Genomic DNA, 27,367 nt, shown 5'->3' on the forward strand with positions numbered 1-27,367 from the left:
AAATGATTCAGTTTTAACGATTTCTTTGAAGATATTCACATTTAAGAAGCTAAAACAATCATGAATCTTGTTTTAAAGATGGAAAAAAAACCTCAAACCGGCAAAAGTCAGAATAATTGACGATGCATTTAGTAATCGATTAATAATCAATTATTTGATTAATTGTTTCAGCCCTACACATAGAATATATAGCAATTTGCGAGTTTTGAAACTAAATTACCCAACTTCAACTATAAAATCAAATCACTTGAGATAAAGACTATTTAGATATCTAAATATATATAATGATATTGCTTTAATAAGTTAAAATGTTTGGGATGTTTCTTTCTCTCCAACTTCTCTCCAAATTTCTGAGAACAAAAAAAATATGTAAAATGACAGTATGTTTGTAAACTTAGAAATAATATCTTACTTATTATTAATATGAGCTATGCCCAAAATTATGGACAGATCTTGAGTTTCTTTTTTTGTAGCTACCCAGCTCCCTGAGTTCAACGTTAAATATGCTGTGTCTGCATTAATCCAGAAGATGGTGCCCTTTCATACTTTGTCAACACACATTTGTCTTAATCCACAATAGTCTACCTTCATTTCACTGTATTTTCACCTTTTATTTGACCGTTTAAATTACTGTTATGTCTTCTTATACGTCAATGTGTGTTGAAACTGTTTCTATACATACAACTTCCCTTTCCAAGTGTGTTGGAGAATCTATGCAGCCTTCATTTAGCATCAAAAAAGATGTAGATTGTGGCCTTTTGTATGAAACTAATTTCAGCTACATTTTTGCACACTGCTCCTTTACAAACACAACACAATTCTGTGCTTGTATCAAGTTTATTTGCAGTGACGTGGATTGTAACTGAGGAAAAAAAAACAACAACAACAACCAAACAAAGAGCTTCCATGATAATATACACATGATGAGACGAAAAGTTAAACTAACTCCTCCAATTTCCATTGTATAAGAGAGACAGTTATACTGGTGTCTGACTTGTGATTACCACTGACAACTTGTAAACCAGGAAAGAACTAGATTAAACTTTTTCCATTTACATAGATTTAATAAAAATGTAAAAGAAAAAAAAAAAAAAGAAAAAGCACTACGTTATGATAAGGGTATGCTTTCCAGTGGCAGCATAACATTTTAAGGGATGTGTTATTGTTATGACAGTGCATAGTAACGTCATTTGAATGTAATCAAATACTCAGGACAAGCCTGGCTGTCGTGGAATATTACAAACATGCTGGGATTGACCGCATTGTCCACGACGCTGTCGTACATCTGGACAGAGCTGGCACCCTTGGCTGGCGGCGTGATCATGTTTTTTTGTCCGACAGTGAAATCCCCGGTGAGCACCCGGCAGAGGTACATGCACTTCTCTCCATTCGGATTCGGCTTGGAGTATGTGTCATTGGCCGAGTAGTTCGCTTGGACGGCAAAGTATGTGCCATTGCCGTAACAAGCAGCTGAAAATGTAATGTAAGGAGAAAAGTTAGATAATTCACTGTCTTAGCACCTATCATAAATATCACCTGGAGAGGAATTAGTGTACTCTGCAGCTCTGTTGTCGAGGCAAATACAAGCATTTAGTCAAAAGATTGGTATCGGGTGATCGGTACACCCCTGATCATTCACAATCTATCTGGGATTGTCCTCAGGTTTTCAATAAATATGAAGGAAAGGTCTGATGAAACAACTTCTCACCGTTCTTTCCTGCGTAGCTCCTGTTGAAGCCGAGCTCGTTGATCGTTTTTATGGTGGTCTGGCAGGTGCCGTGAAAGAGACGTCTCTCGTTGTTCTGATGACCGTTCCTCTGCTCCATGTCACGCTTCTTGATCTGAAGGCTTTTCCACAACACAGGATTCTGGATTCTCTCAATCTAGAAGCCAGTTTATGAATTCGGGGAGGGGGGGACAAAGTGTTTGAATTTTCAGTTACAGATAATTGTCGGTACAATATTGTCACCAAAGTATGATGCATTGAAGGTCCAGTGGGCTCCTAAATTTCACACACTGCGCCTGTAAACATGGAGCGTGTTAAATATGGGATACCTTAGTGACGGCACGATTGCAAGAGGCCTGGAACAGATTCAACACTTCAGTGTACTCGGGTGTTCCAGCCTTGATGGTGACAGCGTGACTCGACGTGTTGGGAGGCATAGGATCCCAGTGGACCGGTACTTCTTCTCCTGGTAGCAAAATAAACTATTATACTTTTCGTGTATGTTTGCTTTGTAGAATCAAGATATCAAATTAATTTATGGTAAAAGCAAACACTTGATGGATTATCATCTCTTGAGTTATTATCTTTGTTTGACAAGCAAAATTTCAAGATGTCTCTATCAATACCTTTCAGTTTGTCAATTCTCTTTATCTGCAGAGTATTGCCCTGGCTGTCAGTGGCTGGTCCTTTCGGCAAAGCGACAGTGTAGTTGCGGCCCTGTACTGTGACTGTGACATTTGGTTGATTCTTCTGCCATGCTTGCTCGAGCTGGAAGTTTGTCATGGAATCAAAACTCTGAAACTGACTCCCTTGCGGTTGGTACTGCCAGTCTGCCACTGTGCTCACCATCTCCACGTCCTTTTGTAGATCCTCGTCATCCTTCATCTTCTTCAGCATTTTCATAATCACACTGGTGGCCTTCAGAACGTTCTTGCTGAATCCCTCGATTGTCAACGTGGCTTGGACCTTGTCAATCGTTATGGTCACCCTCTTCTGGATGTCAGCAATGTGATGAAGGTCTGCATCAGAGAAGCTTAGGACGGCGGGGTCTGAAATAACGTGTGAGGTTTGGTCACTGGTTATCCAGTCAGTGATCCACTTCTTGGCTGACTCAACTTTGGCCTTTGTGTCGCCGCAGATGTGAAACAAAGTTGGTTCTACTTCCACGGGTGGGAGGTCTCCTCCTCCATTCTGTTGTTTGTCAGCACCATCGCCTTTTATATATGCTGAAAGAACATATTCCACAGTCTTTGTTAGAAATGACATAGTCAAAACAGATTACGGATTGAGTGACATGAACATTTAACAGCTTGTTTCCACAAAGCTCTGTGTCTGTATGAGAAAAAACAAAACTCCTGCCCTCTCATGTTTTTCTGTCCAAAATCAAAGCCCTGATTCTCTTCTCTGTACTTACATCTGATGGTGCGTAAGCTTCCCCAGAACCAGTTGTTGTCCTTATCATTAGTTCCCTTATCTTTAAGTTTAGGGGCTTCTCTTTGTTCTCTTTGGAGCATACTACTGTGGAAGTCCTGCAGCATCTGGGGCTGGAAAATAACGATCCGAATTGTCTTCAGGGAGACGGAAGTGTTTTGGCTCAGCACATCAGTCACTGCGTCAAACATGGCGTCGGCCACCTGCCTTGGCTGAACATTGCCTTGACCTAAAATGGCACAGCACATATAATTATAGACTTATGCAGGCATCAAAGGTTACAGCAGGGCTTTTTCTTTTTATAATAGTAAGTGGATGCACACACAGACACATTTGTGATCACAGAACATTCTATTAATGCAACCCTAACCAAATTCAGAAATGTAAAGTGACAACTGTGAGCCAGATCAGGCAGTCGACTTATAGTAAGCTGCACTGATTTAATCATGTGACATATCTTCCACTTTACAACAGATATTTGCTTAGACATTTCAAGCAAAAACATAAATATAAAGTAAAAATAATCAACAATAAACAATTCTATTAACTGCCAAAATTACCACTAAGAACCAAAACGAATAAAAGGCTCCAACAGTTTTATATTATATTTATCGCATAATTAAATGTATTAAATTCCACATTAAATGATGTATAAGCTTGTCGAGTGTTCTACTTACAATTGTCTACATGTTTTGATTTTATTGTATTTCTATTCCTTACCAGACTAGAAGTTTACTGGCCCCCAGGTCATTTGAGTTAGGTCCTTGCCCTATTCCCTTACCCTAACCTTAACAATCAAAACTAACCCTAACTGTTAACCTAACCATACATAATGCCTTAACCTTAATGTAATCATTTACATTATGGGGGACTTGCTTTTTGTCCCCATAAGGAAGACAAGTCCCCATAATGTGAGTGTAAAAACAACTTTTAGATCTCGACAACATGAGTAAGAACTGGAACACACACATTACTTTCTTATATTTGAGGATTCCCCATGAAATAAAAATCTATAGACCAATAAGTTGACAAATCTCACCTGTGCCAATGGCAGGAATTGAGACCGAGGTGAAGGAGTTTTTCATACACATTTGGAGTGCGTCTTTCACAACATTATGGATTTTTACTAGGTCAGTCTGTCCGGCCAGGTGGAGGATCTTCTTACACTTCAGGTTACCAGGCTGGGTCAATATCATGCCTGTGTTGGCCTGGGCACCTACATGTACAGGTGACTTTGTTTTTACAATAACAATCATGTGCATACATTTGGGTCACACTTATTTCTGTTAGGATGTGGACCACAGAATTTAATCACAGACAATTGTCCTCGCTAAGCATATACAGCATTAATACTGGGGCTATAGTGTCACGTCAGGATGTGTCGTAAGAGGTTTATTTGTAAACCTATGTTTCCTTACCGAGGGTTTGACATTCTGCTTCAACAGCCTGTCCAGCTGCATCCAGGATAGCCTTGGATACTCCTGGAGAAGAGAAAGACACAGTAAATGTCATATACTGCATAACGTCATCACAAAATAACTAGAGGGCACAGTCAGTGTTGATGTTAAACCAGTATGATGTGTAAAATATGTTGAATTTATCAAATGAGTCATGTCATCAACTATATGTATATGTGTGACTATATATAACTTAATCTAAGATTATTCTGCATATTTCTAACATTCCAGTTCTCGCTGTCATTTACCTGACTTCAGAGAGAAGGCTTCATTGGAGGAGTTGACAACGACTTCACTTGTCTCCTTGGTTATGTCTCCTGTGACCACCTGGATCACCACACTTTTCATTTTTGTCTCGTGTGCTCCCGAGCTCGAGACCACTTTAGAGAAGTGACCTTAGAACAAATAATGGATTTAACCACAGCGTTACAAACCGCGGGGTACAGTTTTGTTGACAAATAATGAAGTGTTTGCTCAATGAATTGAAAGAGATACTTGATGTACTGGTGAGAATGTGAGGGGTTGATAAAACAAGAGACAATTATGACTCTAGGTCCACTGACAGTACATAAAAAGGTCAGATCAATCAGGAATAACATATCATTTAAATCCAGTGGCTTTTCTTGTGTTGCTTCTGATTATTTATCAACAACTTATTTTAAAATTTAAAAAACTATTTATACATTATTGTTAATGACCTCTCACAGCCCACCTGCATTGCATTCAGACCCACACACCCACCCATCACTGATTTAAGCAAATGAATCATCAAGCATAACAAAAATATAAAAAAGCTGTCACCAACCTTGAGCTTGCGGTGAACTCGGGGACACTGAACCACCTGAGGCACTAGTGAACTCGTTCATAAACTCATCACTAAAAGCCTGTGAATAGAATCAAAGGATTATACAATACACTAAAAAAAGGCTCAATGTCACTTATTTGACATTGAAGTTTCCTTGGAAATTAAACACAAAAGCAGTGCAGGGCTCCTTTTGTTCCCTTACCTGAATAGTCTGTGCGTCTTGTGGATAAAGGATAATAACAACCGTGTTCAGGTGCTTGGGTTGTTTGTTACTGCTAAAGGCTGAGATTTCTTTCAACAGCAAAGAAGCCACAAGGTTTTTTGGGAAACCCAGGTTTCCTGTGCCAATGGCGGGGAAGGATATGGAGGTCAGGCCAGTATCCTCAGCCGTCTCCAAGCAACTCTTAAAAATGTCACTCAACGTCTGTAAGGCAAAGGTTAAGTAGGTTAAGGAGTGAGCAAAGATGTCCTTTGTTTACAGTCTGCACTCTCATCATTAGACGTCCATTAGATTAATCAAAGTCAGACCAATCACGGAACACACATGAACACGTATAAAAGGTTTACCTTTTCAGCGGTGCCTTGTCCGTTGTCCCAATGAGGTGCAACTGCATGAAAGACTTGCTTACTCTTCAGCTTGCAGCCATTCGTCACAATTATCTCCCCAATATTTCCACCAGCACTCTTGGCATTTACCAGCTGCTGAAGTTGGGGTCCAGCCACACTGAAGATGGCGTGTGACACTGCTCCTTTGTTCAGTGCAAGATCTTCAGACACAGTGTTTACAGTCACCGCCGTCTGAGAGCGGGTTAACACAATGTTAGCACTTGCATGTTCTTCATTCTATGTTTGCTTAGACAATCCATGTAATGAGACAGGCAACTGCGTGTTGCCTCTGTGTGTCTGACTTACCGTGGCTTTCTGGATTTTTCCTTTTGTAAGAATAATGTCCAAGCCCTCTTTGGTCTTCACGTGACCCAAGCAGTTTGGGTCACCTGAGGAAGATCCTACAGGTTTCTTAAGTGGAGATCTGGTAGCTTTAGCCTGAAGACGTGGCGACTGACTGGCACTGTCGTTTTTAAACTCACGTCTAAGAGCTTTCTCTATTGCCTGAACAGCAGTGTCCTCGTTGTCCACCAAATGAATCCTCCTCAAGTCATCATCATCATCATCACACTCATCGCAGTGTTCCTTCACTGCTTTGACGATGGTTGTCACACACAAATCGAGAGGAAAGCCCTGGACTCTGCTGATGGTGGGCAGAGCAACAGAGCTTAAGCGATGCCTTTCAGCAAGTTCTAAGCTTCCTCTAACGGCTCTTTTCATTTGTGCCACAGCCTTCTGGGATGCAGCTGGATCAAATATTGGTCCCACCACGTGGATAATTTTTTTGCAACAAAGCTGCCCTCCTGCATCAGTTATGACACATTCTCCGGGCTTGAGCTGCCCCATCGAGGCAATTATTTTGTTACATTCAACTTGCAGCTGGTGACCAGCGGCTTTCAATAGGGCTGCTGAGAGACCTCCATCATGTTTCAAGACTTTGTTAGAAGAATTGACAACTGCATCCACTGGGTAAGTGCACATATCTGCCTTACAAACAGCTATTTCCACTCCATGAAATGTCTGAACTTTGTAAACAGGGATTGGTCCCTGATCCTGTTTACCATTGGTGTCATCAACCAGTTGGACCAGGCAGCCAGTTTCATCCAACAGTGAGGAAACATACATTCTTTCATTTTCCCTGAAGAATGTTTGGACTGCAGGATTGGAGACTTTTAATCTGTCACAGATGACAGAGTTGACCAAGCCTTCAACCGAACTCTTGCAGTATGTGACCTCAGCTCTAGAACCACTCAGACAAATGGCTTCATTTCTGAAGGACACCACCACGTTGCCTTTCACCTTCTCCAAACAAGATGATTTGCGTTTTTTAACATATTCAACTATGGTGTTGGGCTTGACGACAATAATTTCTTCAACTTGAGCATTCTGCTTTAGGAACTCGTGAAGCTCACTGCTAACTTTCACAACACTGTCCGTGTGACCGCACACCACAACTTGTTGATCAGTGGTGTGGATCTGGAGATTTCTGCATGGCTTACTGTTGGCATTCTCTACTTGACTGACTAGATGCATCCACTCTGGCTTCTCCAGAATACTACAATCTTCAACTTCAATGTACTCTGATATCAGAAGCCCTTGCAGGTGTTCTGTAGCTTCATTAAGATCTCTATCTGAAAAAGCAAGAAGCTGCACCTTCTGTGCATTGATCTCGAATGCGGCATTTATTCCATTAGATGTTAAGAGAGCATTTGTAAGCTCGCCTTCCTCTTCACCCTTCAACAAATCAAGCACAAATGTATCCATTTCTAAAGTTGATCGTTTTACTGAACATGTTGCATCGCATATGACTCTGTGTGCTTCCAAAATCTCCTCGCTGACGCCGGTTACTATCAAAGCTGAACTCTCTGTCCTGAATGACATTTTGAGTTCTGGGTACACGCTTAGCAACTTTTTCTTTAGATCGTCATGAGACAAGAGGCGGAATACTGATGGAGGCACATTGATCACTTGGGTTATGCTCGATTTCTCCCTCTGCCTCCGTTTGACAATTTCTTTTATGACTTCACAAAGAGTGTCCTCAAGACTGTTGACATCGTCCTCAAGGCCAACCACTGATAAGATGCCACTGGTTCTGTCAGGCACAACGACAACACCCTTATTCTGTAGCGTTTGTCTGAAATTCTCCTCAGACTCTTCCCACACCTCTGACTCAGGCCTAAACTTGATGGATTTATATTTTGACACAGCTTGCGCAAAGGCTGACTTCACAGTTTCCCCCCACTCCCTGACCATGGCTTTGGCTTCCATTTGCTTAAGTAGTGAGGGCATGGGGCTCAAGCACACAGTAGATTGGTGGAGGTTTACATCACAGAAGTGTTTAGCTAAGTCACTGCGAATGGACTCTGCTGCCGATTGACTGTCCTTGAGGAATCTCCAGACAGCGTTGTCAATGGGTTTAGAGACAGGAGCTGGGAGATTTAGGGAAGGCCTGTCTTGGCCATAGAGGGCAGTTCCCAATGATTTATAGAAAGGAAAAACTCTGATCTTTTTCTCTCCGATGCAATGCTTCTTCTTCAGGATTTTCTGAAAAGCTATGGGAGAAAATTGCAATAGTTTTCAAACACTCTTTGATTGTCATGTATACTGACACACTAATATGCAACATGTTGTGCAATTGCGCTACCTTTATCGTCTTTAAACGTGATGACGGCAGATTGTTCCACTTCATTGAGCTCAACATTTTCCACATCTCCACCTTGAGTCTCAAAATACAGCTGTAAGACACCTTTATTTAAATTTTGGATGTCTTCCACCGCAACCTGCTTTGTGACTTCAAGAGGTCGCACTGACAGTCCCTTGCTTGTAAATGTCCTGCTTTCAGGGCAGCGCCTGACAAAGTCCAGGTTTTCTGTGGAATAGAGAGACAAGATAGTGAGGCAACAACTCTTTCATTCTTTTCAGTCTTTCAAAAAGACCTTTGGTAAGAGGAGCTGAGGGTTCGTTTAATTCATTTTGGTGAATTTTACCTTTTGTCGCCTGGAAAGAAACCACAGTAGACGAGATTTCAGGAATGATTTCCAATGTGAAACATGGGGGGTCAGATGGAGAGTCGTGTTTCTTTAATATGTCTTCCACCACCAACTCCAACATCATCCGGTCAAAGGTCTCTGGAATGTTTCCTAAAACAGCTGAGGTGGAGTAGGGCTCTTCCTCTTCTGCATCATCATCATCTCTGCCTTTTGCCTCTGCAACATCCGCTGTTGAAAGGACATGAAAAGCATGATTCATTCATTGTCTATCGCACGGCAATCTGGTGCCAATCTCAGTACACCGCAGACATTGCGTTCTCACATTCACACCTACGGTCACGACTGTAGGAGGAAGCTAGAGAACACCTACATATGCACGGAAAGAACATGCAAACTCCATGCAGAAAGGCCCTTGTTCCGGCTAGGTCGTGAACCCAGGTCTTTTTGCTGCAAAGGCACTGACCACTACACCAACCATGTGGACATATAAAAATTAGTGGGTGTTTCATTTCAGATTACCTGTGCCAGCCTGTGTAAAATTCTCACACACTCATTTAGAACTGAATGGAAAGAGCAAGAACAAGAGCTGTCTTAGAATATAGAACACTGCCGTGAGATGCTACAGGACTGTGGTCATTAACTTAAAACTTAATTACCTATAATTAACCAAAAATAATAGGGAGAGGAAGATAGCCAGAAAGGTGTGGTAGTGACAATCACAACTCGAAAAAAATCAGTCCATTACATGCATGAAATTCTCTTGTTTATCAGTTAGATGGCCTAAACAAGAGCCTAAGCAGTGCCACATGCGAATTAAAGAGTCGCTTAACGTTAAAGTTCATTACAATAACTTGTTTTTGTAAAGGCTGGGTTAAAGACACAATTTTGGTGTGTACATTATGATCATAATATAAACGTTTAACATTTGTATGTACCCAAACTTGGCAACAATTTGGCCTCAGTGTAATATTAAATTACAAATAATAATATATATTTAACAGGATCTTCCTGAATTCACCTCAGCTTGGTGTGAAAATGTCCTTCCAGAGATATATACCCAAAAACAGAAGACTACCTTATTTATTTTTCTTCTTCTATGGATTAAAATAATCATAAATTGAATTATGGCTTGGAATGTACAGTTTCTGTAATCGGACACTATAAATTCCCTTTATCTTTTCTTATTGTAATGAGAAGACGCAAGAAGGTGTGAGGTTGCAAGTAAAACGGTACCTATACCAAACAAAAGAATAAGAAACATGCTGGTTTTATTTACACCAGTAACTACTTACATTTCTTGTCAAGTTGATCAGGTGAACCTGATTCCTGTTTAGAAAACACACACACACAAAAACTAATGTCAGGATATAGGATCATTTGACACGTGCTATGTAACTTTGAATAGTTTTGATTTTAAAGGAAAAGAGGAAGAAAGATAGATGGTAACACATTCTGTGGCCCCTTACATTAACCTTATGTCTATGAGGTGTGGATAAAATATAAGGTTTGTGTGTACCAGGAAATGAGAAGAACTTAAAAACACTGATACAGCACATAATTGGGTGCGATGACTCACAAGATTATCAGCGACATGTCAGCTGTGAAAGAGCCAGTTTATATTCTCACACAAAGCATACACAAACCATTTCAGTGTGAAACATTTTATTGGGAGGGTGTGTTGAAGGGTCATTAGGAGGAAAAGGTACAGAGAAAAAGGTTAAGAATCAAAGCAAAACTTTAAAGATAAACAACAGAGGTTCCCAAAGCAGTGTACATTCTTTGCTTACACTGACCTGTGCTGCTTTCTCATCTGGAGGTAAGCGAACTGTCATTTTGAGAGTAACACCTTTACTCAAAGTCATCTCATGTGTTGCTTTCCCCAAAACATTCATCTGGTCTGTGAATGAAAAGAAGTGAGGTGAGTGGATTGTGGGGCTGCGAAAACCTTTTTTGACGACTGATTATTTGGTCTGAGTAAACGTCCAGTGTGTGCCAAAATTATTTCCATACCAGCAGGAAGGCAATATAAAATTTAAATTTAAAAACGGCTGAATTGTTGTTGTCATTACCACAGAATGAGCTTTTTAAAATCGTATCAGAGGCAGATAGTCTCTACAGAGGCCACCATGTTGGACCACCATGTTTTTAACGCACATGCATCAGTTTCATTTACTACCCTCATAAGTCATTAAGGACAAAAATGTCCACTTCAAATTTTTTTTTTTTTCTGCAAACAACTTCAGCCCTGCTCAAAACTATCAAACATTAAATCATTTGAAGCCTTTAAATGACAGTTTGCTACTAAATACCACAGACAATTAGTGTTATTTCACATAATAACAAATGTTGAGGGGCTGGGGGATTTTTTTTTTAAATCAGCCCTATATATATATATATATATATATATATATATATATATATATATATATATATATATATATATATATACATACATATGTCAAAAAATAGCCAAACTATTGACTTTAATGCATTATTTTAGTGTAGCATGAGATTTAAAATGCACTACACTCTTAAGTTATCAAGGACAAGGACTTAATGACATATCCAAGACTGATTAAAAAAAAATAAAAACAACAGTGACATCAAGTAATCAACATTTTGACATTTATGACACCACACAGTACTGCCCCAAGCCTTTATGGGACCCTAAGCTGAATTTCATATGAGGGTCCCACTCCCACCTCCAAGGATTAGTTGGTGCTTGATTATTATTGATACAAATTCAACAGTGTAAATTGCATTAATTATAGTTGTGTTATTTACACCAAACCAGTGAAACTTTTTCAATTTTTTTCTGACATTAGAGGGCAGTAAAATCACAAAAGTGCGCAAGTATTACCCAAGTAAACCAGTTCGAAAATATGTACTAAAATGAGCAAATCTTCAACTCCAAAGCAAAACCAAATAACTTAAACTTAACACTATGTTGATATCTAAATAGATCTTAAGGCATCTAGATTTTTGTGAGTGTGTTTTCTCTCTCTCCACACAAGTCTTTGGCCATGCTTGGAAAGAGTGAGGTGAGAGATATTCAGCTGCAATATGTAACTTCACCAGTAGATCCCAGCAGTTAATTCCACACAATACCTTTAACACGTGAATTGTAGACATTTGAGGATGTCATCGGTTTCGTTTTGAGTGCAACTGACCAACATTTATCCCTAAGTTTAAGAGCACGCCCCGCCCATTGTAGTTACGGAGTTCAGAGCCGGAAGTGAAGGGCAGTGTGCGAGAGACGTGCTCTGACTGAAAAGATTTACTGAATAAAACTAGCCGGGAACACGTCTCCTCGTCACTTGAGAGTGTTACTATATATATATATATTTGTTTTACCATTTTCTGACATTTTATGAACCAACAACTCATATACATCGATAAATATAGATATATGAGGGTTTTTTTTATCCTCTGTGACATCCTGTAAATTAATTTGAATTGTAGACATTTGATGATGTCATCAGTCTAAGCTTTGAGCTGACCTGACCAACATTATTCACCATGTTTTGGCATTTTATGAACTAACAAGTTTTTCTTTGAGTGAATTAAACTGGTCCATACTCACCTCCCTGTGTGCGGAAGCGCAGCGCTGCTGTTCTGCTACCGCTTTCATGTTCCACTTCACAGTCTCCGCCGTTGGCTTTCTTGCTTTGAAAGTATTTAGTCAACTTAAACTTTAATCTCTCTACGTTGTTTTCCTCGAGCTCGACGAGCAGAGGGTAAGAATACTCGTCTGCCATATCTGCTTGCTGTTTGTGTCTGTGTTAGTTTCACTTTTGTTTCTCGGGAAATGATAGCGTGATGTTCGTGTGTTAATGACAAGTTGGGTTACACTTTCTCTTTCTCGGTACTTTCCAGCGTACAGCAGGTGAGCACACATTGCAGTATTGTTGTTCTTATTCTGTAAAGTTGAACGTTAACTTGGCTGAACTGAATATCTTCACCTCAACGGTTGCAGTTAAACACAACACACAGGTGCTGTGTTTTTTTTTTGTTTTGTTTTGTTTTGTTGTGATGTGTTTTGTTGTGTTACCAAACATAAGATGGCGGCGGTTTGCAACGTTCGCAAAGAAAGCTAACGCTTCAAGTGTATCCGTGAAACTACGGGTAAAATGATAAAACGAAGATAGATAGAAACTGACACACACGACGTTGTTAACTGCTGTTCACTGAAGCTAACTTTGTTTTTAAACGTGCAATGCGAGGCACACACGGAACATTCTAGACTCCAGTGAGGCAGAAAATAATGTCTGTGAGGCGACATGGCATTGAGCTACGAGCACGTCTGTCTTCTGTCGCTACGGTTTCCAATCTTTACGTTAAAAATAACATAAAACTTTGGGCTGTCGTATTTTAGAGTGTTCATTAGTTGGCCATGTCTCCCTCTGCTGGAAGGGAAAGTTAACACAGTACTTGTTTAAAAAATACCAGCAAAAAGTGATCTTGGGAATGCTTTTTTTATTGTTGTCTGTTGAATATTTGTTTGAGTATTTTATTTTTGAGTATATAAAATCACAAAACAATATAAATAGGTGTGACAATGCCATCAATGAGCCAAAATATATTGTCAATAATAAGCATTCCCAACTAATAAAGAAAACAGGAACACTAAATGCTGATAAAGCATTCTCAATTAATACTATAAAACGTACACTAATTCTGCTGGAAGGAAGATGAGAAGTCCTATAGACCTATAAAGACTTATGCATGTACTTTTCCCCATCTCCATCATTTTATTGCAAACACAAAATATTGATTTGTCACCCACCCCTAACGTGAGAATGCTTTGTAATGAATATCTCAAACAAACACTCAAGTCACTGTATGGGTTTTTCCTTTTCTATCATAGCTCTGATTCGGGAACCATGTCTGCTACTACTGTAGTAGTTCCGCTCCCAGAGTCTACAGTCAGCATCGTGAGACAGTGTGGACCCACTCTGATTGATGTCCTTCTAAGCAAATTTGGGTGTATGACCGTCATTGAGGGTGTGGATTTTGAACAAGATCCAACCGTTTCATGGCAAAGGAAGTCAAAGGTTGTAGCGGAGAAAAGGTTCACATGTGCACTGCGTGGAGCAGTAAAGGTGTCTGTGTGGAAGGATGATCTCGTCAATTTGCAGGTGGATGCTGTCGTAAATGCCGCAAATCCCAAGCTTCAGCATTATGGTGGCCTTGCTCTTGCTCTGTCCATTGCTGGTGGTCCACAAGTCCAAAAGGACAGTGATGACTATATTAAACAGCATGGAGACTTGCAAACAGGAGATGCAGTTATTGGTGATTCTGGGTCCCTGCCTTGCAAGAAATTAATCCATGCTGTGGGTCCCTGCCTGCCCCCACATTCCAGCAAGTCAGAGGTTACATCGGGTCAAGTGCTACTGGAGAAGGCCATCAGAAGCATTCTGGACAAAGTTCGAGAACACCATTTGAAGACTGTCGCCATACCTGCTATAAGCTCAGGACTGTTTAACTTCCCACTGCCACTATGTGCAGACACCATTGTGTCCACTGTGAAACATTACTATGACCATTTGAAGACAGGACATCGTCCTGAGGAGATCCTCCTTGTGAATAATGACGAACCCTCAGTAAGGGCAATGGAGAAGGCCTGTCGTGAGATACTACACTCCCACCCACCCAAGACCCACAGCTATGCAGCAGTGGACAAAACCATTTCTGTTCACATCGATAATGTTCTTCTGACACTGACGTATGGTAAAATTGAGGAACAGCAGGTATTAATCTCTTTTCTTCTTCATTATTTGTTGAAGTAGCGATGTACTTATCTAATGCCTCGAAGTGAAAAATGCTTTATCCATATTTTTTAGTTGCACAGAATTGGCAAATTAGGTGTCTTGTGAAATAGTTTCAGAATATAAGTCTGCTTTTTTAGGCACTCTTGATACATAATCATTAAGAATTCCTTGTTTTGACACATTTTTATTCACATTTTTGTATCTTTGCAGACTGATGTCATCGTCAACACTGCAAGATCAGACTATAATTTGAGCTTTGGCGAAATCGCCAATGCAGTGCTGAAGAAAGCAGGTCCTGGAATACAACAGGAAATTTTTAGAAACCCAAAAAAAGATAAAATCATTGCCACGGCAGGCCACAACCTGCAGTGTAAAAAGGTGTATCATACTTTTTGCACTGAGAAAGGAGCGCATTCAGCTGAGCAGGTAAATCACACGTTTGAATTCATGTGGCATGGAGGGAAGAGTTATGAATAGTAACATATAATATTCATAATAAATATCTACCAGATTTGTAGTATTTGTACTATTTTCTTCTTCCTTCTTATAAGCATATGTTATATTTTGTTACATGTATATGTTGTTGCAATATCATATCTTCTATCTCTTTATAGTAAGTCTTGTTAATTCCCTGTATACATTTATACATATTAATACCCTAAATTAAGTTCTTTTTAAATTCATTTTAACATAGCAAAATAACAAAGTTTTTTTTTTTTAACAACACTATTCCACAAGGTACCATCTCCAGTAATTTCCAGACTAGGCTCTCACCACACTTTAAGATAAGGAAATATACATTTTCTAACTTAAGGTTGTGCTAATTATGTTTGCTTTGTGTCTCTACTTGTCATTCTTCACAGACCCTGTCAGCATCAGTGTTGGAGTGCTTATGGACGGCGGTTTCAGATCGACACAGTTCAATTGCCTTTCCCGCCATTGGCACTGGAGCGCTCGGGTTCAGCAAAAAACATGCTGCTCACATCATGTCAGACGCAGTGGCTGACTTTGCCCTGAAGTCTGGCTGCCAGTTGGAAGTTGTTTTTGTCATATTTCCATCTGACAAAGACACATTTAAGGTTGTATTAAGATAAGGAAATCCTGATGAATACTTTTTTTTATTCAATGTTGACTCTTGCTGCTCTGACTGGAATAACCGTGTGTGTGTGTGTGTGTGTTAAATGTCTGTCTCTTTCCAGGCCTTTGAGCAAGAAATGGGATCTCTCCGAAAAAGAGCACAAAATCCCAGCTTTCCACAGGGTGACGACACAATGCTTCTATGCTACGTACTTGATGTAAAGACTAAAGATGTCCCATCATTAGTTTTTGTGAATTTACCATTAGAGCAATAGTAATATCACTTTCATCCTGAAGAAGCATGTTATCATGTTATCAGCTGCTGAAGGTTTACATTTACATCTCTGTAATTTGGCTGATGCATTTGTAAATCCTCCACCCACGGGCTCGTTAATACCCCTGCCACTGACTTACAATCTGCGATTTGAATTATTTAAAAAAAGAAAAAGAAAAAAAGCTCAAGCCAATTACTTAAGTTGCCAGTGAATTTAGTAATTGACTAATAATAAATTAACTGTTGCAGCCCTAGTCGTTTTCTTTATTTCTTTTTCTCTTTATGTTTTGAAAATGGATGCGTGTAATTAGGACTGAATAATAATATTATTATTATCGAATTATATGTGTGTCAAATGACTGTTTTAGTCAATTCTGTCCTGACCTTTACACATCATATTCTACAGCCTGAAGAAAGTGTTGTCGTTTCACACAGATCTGCACAAATATCACACACAAAGAAAATGAGAGTAAATGTTGTGTGTGTGTGATCCTAAACCGTGGCAGTAACTGTTGAGTTATGCTTTGTCCACTAGCTGGAATGCCGAGAGATCATTTCCATGACACCAAACCTCCCACCCCACACATCAGCCTGATCGGCCCGTCCGATGAGTTGACACGCGAGGCCAGACGATGGCTCACCCACCTTCTCCAATCCTCTGGTGATGTCACCATCTGCAACAACTTCATCCAGCACTTGGGCGACAACGAATACGTTGCCTTGTGCCAGCTGACCGAAAAGGGAATTTTCATTGAGGAGTCCTTTGAGAACGGTCACTCAGAAATCAAGTTAATTGGGAGTCCATCGGATTTTGTTGTTGTCGCTGCTGTGCAGGTGGAGGCCATGCTCTGCCACGTACAGAAGGAGTTTGTCAGAGAAGAAGAGCGTGCCATGCATATGATGAGTGCTGAGAATGTGTCTTTTTTTAAAAAGAAGACAGTCAGTAGCGTCAGCGATGAATTCAACCGCAAATTCACTAAATTGAAAAAGGATGGGCTGCGAATGGTGAAGGTACAGACTTGTCTGTCTGTTACGTCTCTTCAGAGTTTTCACCACTGCTGCACTAATGTTGTTTTTTTTATTATGTTTCAGTTGGAAAAGGTGGAGAACCCTGCACTGGAGATGATATTTGAAGTCAAGAAAAAGCAGCTGCAGTGCTATACTCATGACAAAATGTTTCAGCGCATACCTGCACAGTTCTGTGACATGATCAGTCGTATTGGATTCCACACAGTGTGTGCACCACCTGCAGGTATGACGCATGTACAGCTGAAATAGACACTTTAAGTTTTACCTTAACTTTGTCATTCTCTTTGCTGCTGGGTTGGGGTTTCCGTGGGAAACGGCTTACAGCACAAAGGAACGGCATTTTTTTTAACCAGAACAATGACAACAATGGCCATCTTGACCTTCATTTTGTTTCCACATTTACATGTGTTAATCTTATGTGTTGGTAGGGATGGGTGAGGGTTTGAGTTGCACTGCTTTGTATGAAAAGCGCTATAATAGAGTTGTCATCACCTGCTCTTGGGAAAAGTATCCGTGTTTTTAGCATCGTCTCAGTACCTTCATTACATCTAACGTAGAGACAACTTCAGATCAACAACTTAAGATAACTTTAAGTTATTTATGTATTTATTTACTTCCCTTCTACACACAGAGCCAGCGTTTGGAGAGGGCATCTACTTTACTGGTACGGTGAAAAGGGCCATGCAAGTGTGGAAGCAGCAAAAGGAGGAGTATGTGTACTTCGTGGAGGCTGACGTGCTGAAGGGAAAATCCACCTCCGGTAAACCCGGTCTCATCGTGCCACCTGCCAGGGAGACAAATCCCCAAAGTCTGTATGACAGTGTGAGCGGAGGACCTGACGTCTGTGTGATATTCAGTGGTTATCAAGCTCTGCCCAAGTACATTATTACCTGTGAGGCGATGTGAAGGACTAAATCCTCCACTCTGTCCTTTTGGTTTATTGTTTATTGTACACAATTATTTACTGGGGTTGCAACAATCATTGGTGTATAATTATAATGTGTATCCAGATATAACTACAGAAATCACCAAAAGGCTGCTCTATATGAGGCTTCTTACTTTTATTTGCAAAACCAGTACTGACGTTATTTAGAAAATGTTTAAAACTCCCCTTTCTCGTGGGATTAAACAAAATCTCTCCTTTAAAACTTACCTCCTCTAGCAGGTAAAAATGCACCATCTTGTTGCAGAAATACCTTTTACTTTAGGAGAAGATAGTTTCTCTGTGGCATCACATGGCATAAATAGAAAAATCGTTAAATCTGATCTAATAGAAATATCAATTGATTAATTTGTTCATCTTTGACAACTGATTGTAAGTAAAGAGTGAGTAAAAGTTTGTCTTTAACACCATTATAATGATCATCTAACCTTTTTTTTCCTCCAAATAATTCACATTTTTATTAAAGGAATATTACAACAATTTTAACAGCGACATCCTGATCGGCTCGATGCATTTCATGAGATTGAATACAATTCAAAATTTTACGATCGCACTGAACAGCAATCGAAAAGGAATAATGTATAAACATAAAATACACCACATACAGTACATAAGACACATATTCTTAATGGTACAAAACTATTAAAGAGCATTAAAGTCACTTTGACGACACAAAAAAAACAAACTCATGTTCCACATAGTTTTTACTGGAGCTTTGAGCTCCATTTCGCAGTCATCAGTGGCCATAATCTGTAATATCATAATAATAATTTTATGATTGTCTGTGAAACCATATAGGATATTTTTGACACATCCACAGCAGTGTGCTAAAAGCTGTTGACATACAACTTAAAAATTACATGGCTGAACTAAGACTAAAATCACCGAGCACCTCAACAGAACAGAATTGAACAAATATGACTCCTCTCCTGAGCAGTGCACACCGGAATGATGCTACATTCAAGGAATAGTCTTGTACCCTGATATTTAATCCTACCGTGCAGCATGGAATGCAGTGAGTGATTTGCAGATTTAAGTGAAAATAGCAGAGGGCTACGTGAGCCAGGTTGAAGGGGATAATCTGAATTTACTACTCAAAAAACTGACAGTAAATCACCATTTGTGATCGAAATATGTCTGCAACTTCTCTTCTACAGCTGCCCAAACAGCAAGTCCTTTATATAATTCACTGCTAACTATACAACTTCTATCACACAGCCTTTACCAATATGGCTAATATATCCCCCAAAGCTTGCCCATTATAAAATATGAGAACATATTTTTATGTCAGCTGGTCCCTGACACCAACATATTGAAAAAGGACTATCCCTAAAGCCATGGCTACGAAGAGTCACACGTGTAAACCGGCCCAGATGTGGATGCGCGCGCAAGTCACTCTGTGCACTCGGCTATTTCTGTGCCGTCCACGAGCAGCGTGTGAATGATGCCGTCTCGTCTCTTGCCGCTGCTTACGGCCTTCACGCAGCAGTTGTGGTCTCCGAGCGTGAAGTGTGTCTCCGTGCCGTCGTCCACGAACTCACCCTGAAAGATGTCCAGTCAGATGCAGAGATAAGACAATCGTTCAGTTACGCTACAGTTGTTGCTCAAATTACATTCAAAAAAGAACGAGTGCGTGGAGACAGTCCTCCAGTTTCCTCAGTGAGGCAAATCAGAAAGTACCAATGTAGTGATTAGCCACCAGAAGGTGACTCCACTGGTATCAAAAAATAACTATTTACAATAAAATTATGTAGGAAATGTAGCCTACTTCTTATTTGATCTATAATGTTAATGGTCTTGTTGACTAATTTCAGCTCTTCTGCACAAGATACATGATGTCAGTTTTATAAATTATGTTCCCATATCGAGAAAAATAGATAAAGTACGGCACCCATGGTGCCAAAACCAGAGATTCAAATTGTTAAAGTTGTTATGACAGGTTGCAACTTGATTTAGATGGACAATTGTTTTTTTCAATTTCAGTTTAACCAATTACTTTTTGAAAGTGGCCTGTGTATCCTTTTTAATAAATAACATTGACACATAGATATGGAATAATTGGTTTTATACTTACTGCAGTTTCTATGTTTTGTCCATTACACCAAACATCCATAGTGTCTTTCTCTGCAGGAAAAGAAACACAGAATCACTATAAACATCCCACTGTTGGAAATAAAAGCATGTCATGCGACTGCCAGTTGCTTCAGAAGTTATAGAATGCATGTGCAGCTGGTTTTGAGATGTTTCTGTCTAACTCCGTAAGGTAGTGGTGAAAGATAGAAATGCACTGTGTGACAGTTTTCTGTCATTCAGTTGAGGAAAAAAGTGATTTGTGAGCATTAGCTAAAAATCCTTTAGCCCTAATATGAGTCCTTGTACAAAGACCATATTTATAAATATATGTAAAGATTTAAAAGGGTAGCAAGGAGATGGTTTTCTGTCAATCTCTGACTTGTTGTTACATGTAGTTGGCTGAGTGAGGGCTCATATATTCCTTATCTAAAATGTTCTAAAAAAAGTAAAATCCATTGTCTTCAGCTCCTAGAGGTCAAAACAGACATTTGTGTGGCTGAAAAGCAGAGGTAGAGCAATGAATCGTATTCAAATCAAAACTTGCTGAAACAACACAATTAGCAAATTGCATTGGAATTAAACTATAAAACTTGCACATTAGAAATAATTCAAAACTTTAAGCTCTATTCCTTGAATTAGAGTTTAAGATTTAACTGAAGCTTGACTTCAAAATATTACATTGCAACTGCAGTTTCAGTATCTGTCATAAAAGTCAGAAAGTAGATATTTTCTATTTTGTCTTTGGGCTGCATCTCTCTAGAGGTCACCACATTTGATTTGGCAGAAATCTTAACCCTGCCCTGCCTGACGCACTCCTCTCATTCATCTGGGCATGGGACCAGCACAGGGAGTACAGTAGATGTAGCACACAGGTGGCTGGGGTCAATTTAGAGTGTCCGATGGGCAATGGGGCTTGGGAACCTCGCTCAGGTGTACCCCAGCACTTGACCTGGCAAGAACTTGAACGGACAACGCTTTGGTCACAAGCCAAGTTCTCTTTCTGTTTGCTAATGGGCTGAAAATCACATATATTAGATATTTTCCCCAAATCTTTCAGCCCTACTGAAAGGTTAATGACCATTTCAGGTCCTACACTGACAAGTTTATCTATGTTGTGTGTTGTCAGTGAGTATGTAACTATGAACAGCAGCTTTAATCAGTTTTAACAGCCTCAAAGCTAAAAACTGCAGACCACACACCCTCTATTTCTACCAGCTCAGTGAAATTATTCCACTTGTTAAAGATGTTCAGATCTATAGATTCAGTGTAGAGTATGTCTCGTACATGCTGTACACGCTTCAGGTAGTTTACTGCCCAATCAACTGTAATTGGTATAATTATAAGAAGGATAATCTGACGTCGTTGACAGAGGTGGGGAAGATGGTGTAGGGCTGAAAGGAGTTTAAGAGCTTAGCCTCGGTGCTTACATATTAGTGAGTCATTGTGAGAGAGCAGAAATCACACTGTGCTAACTAACATTTCATGTCTGTTCTAATTGACGACACGAATGAACCAAATAAAAGCAGACATAAGTGACTTTTTAAGGTGGATTTACTTTAAAGGGGACTTGGCTGATGTGTTTGCAGGACAGCTTAGTACATTCGAATACAGTGTATTAAGACAGAGGAGCTCACCCAGCACTACTCTGCAGTCTGTGCCATCCAAGTTGAGCACCCAGGTGCTGGTGACCTTTGACCTGTTCTCCATGTATTTCTTCAGGCTCTTCCCATTGATTTCCAAAGTGTACTCGTAGGCGAATCCACTGACTGCATCAATGTTGATGGTCGCTTTGGTTTCTGACTGGCCCACGCTGAACACCTCCTTCCCCACGAGCTTAAACATCCAGTCCCGTCTAAGTATCTCCTGTGGAGCAGTGTCAGAGTAGAAAGTTGCATGTTAAACTGACCGTAGGAATCTCGCCATCCTTGTTTGGCAAACTTGGGCCCCCCAAAGAGCTTTGGTATGGATATTCTTTTTTTTATTTTCAAGCAACATTTTAACTTCAAAATAATCACCAGGACTGCATATTAACGAGCCAGGCAGCATTTTCATGAAACTTAGGTGCGATATTAACGATTTTAACCACTCACAATTACTGCGACTAAAAAAAATCACCAACAACAACTTATTATGAGTCATTTTCTCTTCGCGATGCGCGATACTACCGTATATTGTTGCGTCAGTTACTTAAAATACCTGATTCATACCTTTCCATCGACGTAGATGACCCTCTTCCCGGTGGTCGTGCCGTGTTCAAACTCTATCCTGTGGACTCCATCGCTCAGCGCCACCTCCCACACACCAGCCAGATCCGCGGACATCGTGACCGCATAAGAACCTGCTGGACACGGCGGCGACAGCACGACAACAGCCACAACACTCAATGTCGAGGCAAAGGCACCTTTAACAGCGACGGTTAGCCGTGTTAGCTAACACTAACACAACGTTTATCGGCTCGTAATGATGGAATGCGAATTCATATGACTTTAATTGTGGCCCGGAGACGCTGCTCCTGCTGAATAACGGCTGTTGGAAGGCCTAATATTTAAAGGTCTACAGTTAGATAACTTGCGATGAAATAAAAAAACGTGGCTAGACGATTAAAAACAACCGTCAATTCGTTACTGATTTTTGTGCAAAGACTTCCTGTGTTAGGGATTTGCTTTCAAAGTAAAACAAACATGTTTGAATTAAGTAACCTGAATAACCTCAGAATTACGGAATGCAGTCATAGAGGTTCTACTAATGTATAGTTTTTACAGCTGGTTACAATATGCATCCGCGTGTCAATTGTTAGCCCGCTTTACACTGTTGTAACAAAACATTGGAGTTTTATTTTGAAAAGCCAACGAGAGCAAGACAGCACGCGCCAAGCACTACACGGTGTATTTTTCTGTAGCTCCTAACGCTAATGTTTCCCTTTCTACTAAACAAGAATAGGGATTAAACCCCCTCAGAAAAAGCCTCTATCATTGTACATCGGGATTACCTGCACGCTCCTGTAAAGAATAGAAGACGACTTTGCCCGCTGTTTGCTCACAGACACATAACAGTTAGCTGCTAACGCACAAGCTGTGGCTATTCCGTTACCATGGTAATGTGATATCCGCCTACGTCCACACAGGGCCACGCCCACCATGGACCAACAGCGAATGTACAACTTGATATAGGAGTTTTACAAAGTGCTGCAGAGAGAAACAGGAGCACTCGCTGCACCTAAATCAACACGGAGAGACTATGTTACCTAGAGTCTTAGTATGACCACTTTCAGTTCAGTAAAAATTACATTTATTGTTAAAATAGAGAACAACGGTCACATGATGTGACAGGGTTACTGTTCTGTTCACCCTCTGATTAAAAGTCAGTCTTAAAAATTGTTTATTAAAATCAAGTTTGACCTTAAACCTCCCTGCAGATATAGACCATGACTTCAAGATCTTTTTGTCTTTTTTGGAAAGATAATGTTATTTGTTTGTTCACAATTTGTCCACTAGGGGGCAGCAGCAGACTTGATCCCATCCAGCTCCATAGCTAGCTGGAGTGGGACATCCTAGAGTTGGAGGAAGAAAACAAATACTTGAAAATGTTATGATATTGGAGTGTGGTGGACATTTCAGTGAAACTTTTAAAGGGACAGTGCATCATTTTTTATACCCATGTTCATTTACCTCCATGTGTACTGTTCTATACTATAGTATACTTGCCCTATATGGGCAGCCCGTGGCCAAGAGGAAAATTGGGCTTGTAACCGATCACCAGTTCAAGTCAAGGGGCTGAGCAAGGCCCCCAATCCCCATTGCTCCCCAGGCACAGAAGCAATGTGTTCGCTACTTGTCTTTATAAAGGATGCGTTGAATGCTGAGGTCAAATTCACTACCACTAATTGGTTTATTTTTAAATGACTAATTCTAAATCTAGGATCCAGTGTTATAAATAAATTGAGTTAGAATACTCCTCATCTCTGCAACCCCCATTTCTCCCATTAATCTGCAGATTTAATGGTGCTGCAAAGCTAAATTGCTACATTAACCCCCCCTTGAGAAAATCTGCATTTATTTCTCCTTTTTAATGAAACATAAAGTGAAGCAATCAAATTGTTTATTAATAACACATTAAGAAATATGAAATGATTCAATAAAAATAAGAATCAAAACATAGCAACTAGTGTTATTAGTGTGTGATTATTGATTGTTGTGTCTTGTAGGGTAGTGTTTCCCCCAAATCTGTAAGAACTGAGAAAATGAAGAAAACAGGAATGTCAGCACCTCCCACCACAGATGTTAAACTACTTGGCTGACAAGCCACCACAGGGCTCACTGGTAACTGTTGAATCTCAGCGACCCCGTACCTGCCCTCAGTGCATATTCAAAAGTAAATGTTTCCAAATATAACTCCGCCACGTCCATTTAAAGACTGTTGTCTTTTTTCTTCCTCTCCATGTGTTCAGCCACACACTGCTGCTGCTGCTCTAATCAGCACAGTGACATTCCTCCTTGTCCCCCCCCCAGCCCGTTCCCCTCGTGCTCTAGTTAACCAACACAAAGAGCGTTTGAAGCAAACACACTTCAGGACAAATTCATCTAGATTGTTCTTGGAGAAGCGCGAGTCATACGCTCTGAGAGCTTGGTGAGAACCTGGGGAAAATACCACAAAATACCTTTAAAAGGCAGTTTAATGTCATTCTTGATGGAAAGATGAGTAAAAAAAAACCCAACAGGAATGTGAAAGTGTGAATGTAGGTAGGAATAACCTGTACCAACTGAAAAATAAACAAAGAATATACATGTATGAGTTTTTTTCTGCTGAATCAGTTTCAGAGAGGCGCTGAGTCAGCGTTTTTAGGTCTTTTTTTTTTTAAGGGAAGTAGCTTGTTTCCGCTGCCCTCAAGTGACCAAAGGGGGAAAACGTTACTAATAATATTTTGTAAAGGAAACATGCATTTAACTACAGGGCTCCATACATGATCTTAAAATCATTCACCTGCATTGTCTAATCAAAATTACTTCTTCGGTCACCTCTTTCCACTGCTTCACAAACCTTTTTTTTAAATGTAGGTTTCTGCACTGTAGAGGGTGAGACCTTTTTGTGTCTTTTGTTTTGTTTGTTTGTTTTCTTTCTGTCTTTCAGACACCACTGAAAATGGGATGCTTCATCTCCATTGGTGCCCTTTAAATAAATCTGGTAAAGCAAGGTATGATTAGATGTTTCAGAACTTTCTTTTATTCTTCTTGTAATCTGTGTTACAAGACATGTGCATATACATATATATCATGTGTAGTCTGTCAAAACTGGGACAAAAGAACAAGCTAGAGCATGTCAGATAGGAAAATGCATGGTATGTACTTCTATTCAAAAGAGGCATTTTTCCACACATATATTTAGGAATTAATAACTTATATTTGGACAAATTAAAAGAAAAACCTTACAAAAGTACAATTAAAAGGCAAGAGTAATCAATAATGTTAAAAAAAAAACATTCAATATTTGAGGTATCACAACAAAATAAACAGATCAAAACTAAACTTTAATTCAACAGAAAGAAAATGAAGAACTCTAAGAATCATAGTAAGACCACATAGTAAATGAATACACACGAAAACAACAGATAATCCAACACAGACACCAGGCTGTTTGAGAATTGTCATTCTGACACAGGACCCCTCTCTCTCACACACACACACACACCCTTTAATCTGCCCAACACTCCCTGTTTGTTTAAGTATTTGTGTGCTTGATGGCTAAAGATTATAGGCTGTGGACACTTCACTGACAGGTCCTGGCTATTTAACCAGGGTTTAAGATGGACAAGAAAACAGTAGCCACTCTGTTTGTACACGCCTGCTTTTCAGTGGAGACGCTGTGACAGCGACAGCTTCCTTCAGCCTGTGTCGGTTATCATCAACCTTAGTAAAGTGACAAACTTCCTCCAAAGTTATAACGTGTTACTCACGGATAATTTAAGCTGACACTACAGCTACGCTGTAAGAGCCTTCTTTACACTTTTTTACTAAAAAAAGTGGAATCCTTATGTATACGTATAACACCCGCAAAACTTTTATTTATGACCCCTTTATTTTATTTGGCATCAGCCTACTAACTCAGTACACAGCACGCTATTTACCATCATCATCAACTACTTTTATGAGTCTCTTTATATTTTTTGTCTTTTTCTTATTCTTGGTCTAAATATATATATATATATATATATATATATATATATATATATATATATGTTCAGACCAAGAATATATACGTAAATAACATGCTTTGTACTGAGTAAGTAGGCTGGTGCCAAATTGTAACAAATGTTTTCATACACAAATTGTGTCTATTATATGCAAAACACTGACATTAAGACAGGTATTTTAGGCAGACAGGTAGCTTATCTTTTAATTTTTCCAAATAAGATTAATTAATTCCTACAAAAAACACCTACCATGGACATTGTCTTTTTTATTCTGTACTTTATTCTCCTTTAACATAGACTCATCTTACTGTTATTATTGTGTGTAGCTTTGGCTATAATCTTGCACAGTTACATTTGTATCACCCTTCAAACTGTGTTGTTTTTTAAAATATTCAAATCTACTGAACCCTTAATTGTGGAGTTCATAAACCAGTCACTTTTTTTTCTTCATACAAGCAGCGGTTGAACCCAAATGAAAGAAATACAACTTAGATCTTACAGAAATGAACATTAACACTGGTCTGTACACGTTTTCCCTTATCATCTTGTTTTATGTGTGAAACGTGCTATAAAACTAAACTTTATGATTCTCCATTGTTTATTATCAGTATCTTTTTCTCTGATTACTTCCTTTTTGTTTTGTGGTCACCTGTTAGCAGACTTACAGTATATACTGTACATATCTTCACTTTTTTTTCTTTTTCTGTGTCTACAAGTTAAGATAACCTTGTAAAGCTAACTGATGTAAGACAGAGGTATGTCTTGTTTTCTTAACTCTGCCTTATCTGCACTGACTTCTCACTCCTTCCTCTAATGGTCTCTAAAGTCATACTATACTTGTGTTTGTTTTGCGAGGACAAAAGGACAAATTGTAAGGAGTGATGCCCTGAATTTGTTTTTGTTTTTTTGTCTTGGACACAGGAAAAAAAAAAACCCAGCTCTTATTTATTCAGTTAAAGGCGTGTCCTCAGACAAGGAGCCCAGAGGCTTTGAGCCTT

At 39.5% G+C, this 27,367-nt stretch overlaps 3 protein-coding genes across 4 annotated transcripts; 1 reads left to right on the forward strand and 2 right to left on the reverse strand.

Moving 5' to 3' along the window:
- Positions 1-818: 818 nt before the first annotated feature.
- On the reverse strand, positions 819-12,773 carry parp14rs1 (poly(ADP-ribose) polymerase family member 14-related sequence 1). Its single transcript, XM_044051145.1, has 17 exons — positions 12,599-12,773; positions 10,809-10,912; positions 10,308-10,341; positions 9,013-9,243; positions 8,670-8,894; positions 6,332-8,577; positions 5,987-6,217; positions 5,622-5,843; positions 5,420-5,498; positions 4,863-5,009; positions 4,576-4,638; positions 4,197-4,373; positions 3,141-3,386; positions 2,353-2,952; positions 2,056-2,192; positions 1,709-1,883; positions 819-1,470 (listed from the first exon to the last, which is right to left on the reverse strand). Exons 1-17 carry the CDS (start codon positions 12,771-12,773, stop codon positions 1,187-1,189), a joined length of 5,376 nt encoding a protein of 1,791 aa, XP_043907080.1. The 3' UTR covers positions 819-1,186.
- On the forward strand, positions 12,670-18,519 carry parp9 (poly(ADP-ribose) polymerase family member 9). 2 transcript variants are annotated; one of them, XM_044051160.1, is made up of 8 exons: positions 12,670-12,752; positions 13,883-14,765; positions 14,997-15,212; positions 15,650-15,865; positions 15,986-16,046; positions 16,673-17,148; positions 17,230-17,389; positions 17,798-18,519. In XM_044051160.1, the coding sequence occupies exons 2-8, from the start codon at positions 13,899-13,901 to the stop codon at positions 18,070-18,072; spliced, it is 2,271 nt and encodes a 756-aa protein (XP_043907095.1). In that variant the 5' UTR covers positions 12,670-12,752; positions 13,883-13,898; the 3' UTR covers positions 18,073-18,519. The 2 variants fall into 2 exon arrangements, with proteins under 2 accessions (XP_043907095.1, XP_043907086.1); XM_044051151.1 differs by having other exon boundaries at positions 12,696-12,901.
- Positions 18,520-18,795: 276 nt separating this feature from the next.
- faima (Fas apoptotic inhibitory molecule a) lies at positions 18,796-23,293 on the reverse strand. Its single transcript, XM_044051173.1, has 5 exons — positions 23,172-23,293; positions 22,390-22,520; positions 21,817-22,045; positions 20,184-20,233; positions 18,796-19,651 (listed from the first exon to the last, which is right to left on the reverse strand). Exons 2-5 carry the CDS (start codon positions 22,501-22,503, stop codon positions 19,502-19,504), a joined length of 543 nt encoding a protein of 180 aa, XP_043907108.1. The 5' UTR covers positions 22,504-22,520; positions 23,172-23,293; the 3' UTR covers positions 18,796-19,501.
- Between the last annotated feature and the right edge of the window lie 4,074 nt (positions 23,294-27,367).

Source organism: Solea senegalensis, linkage group LG2 (assembly GCF_019176455.1).
Source record: "Solea senegalensis isolate Sse05_10M linkage group LG2, IFAPA_SoseM_1, whole genome shotgun sequence".
Lineage (NCBI taxonomy): Eukaryota > Metazoa > Chordata > Actinopteri > Pleuronectiformes > Soleidae > Solea > Solea senegalensis.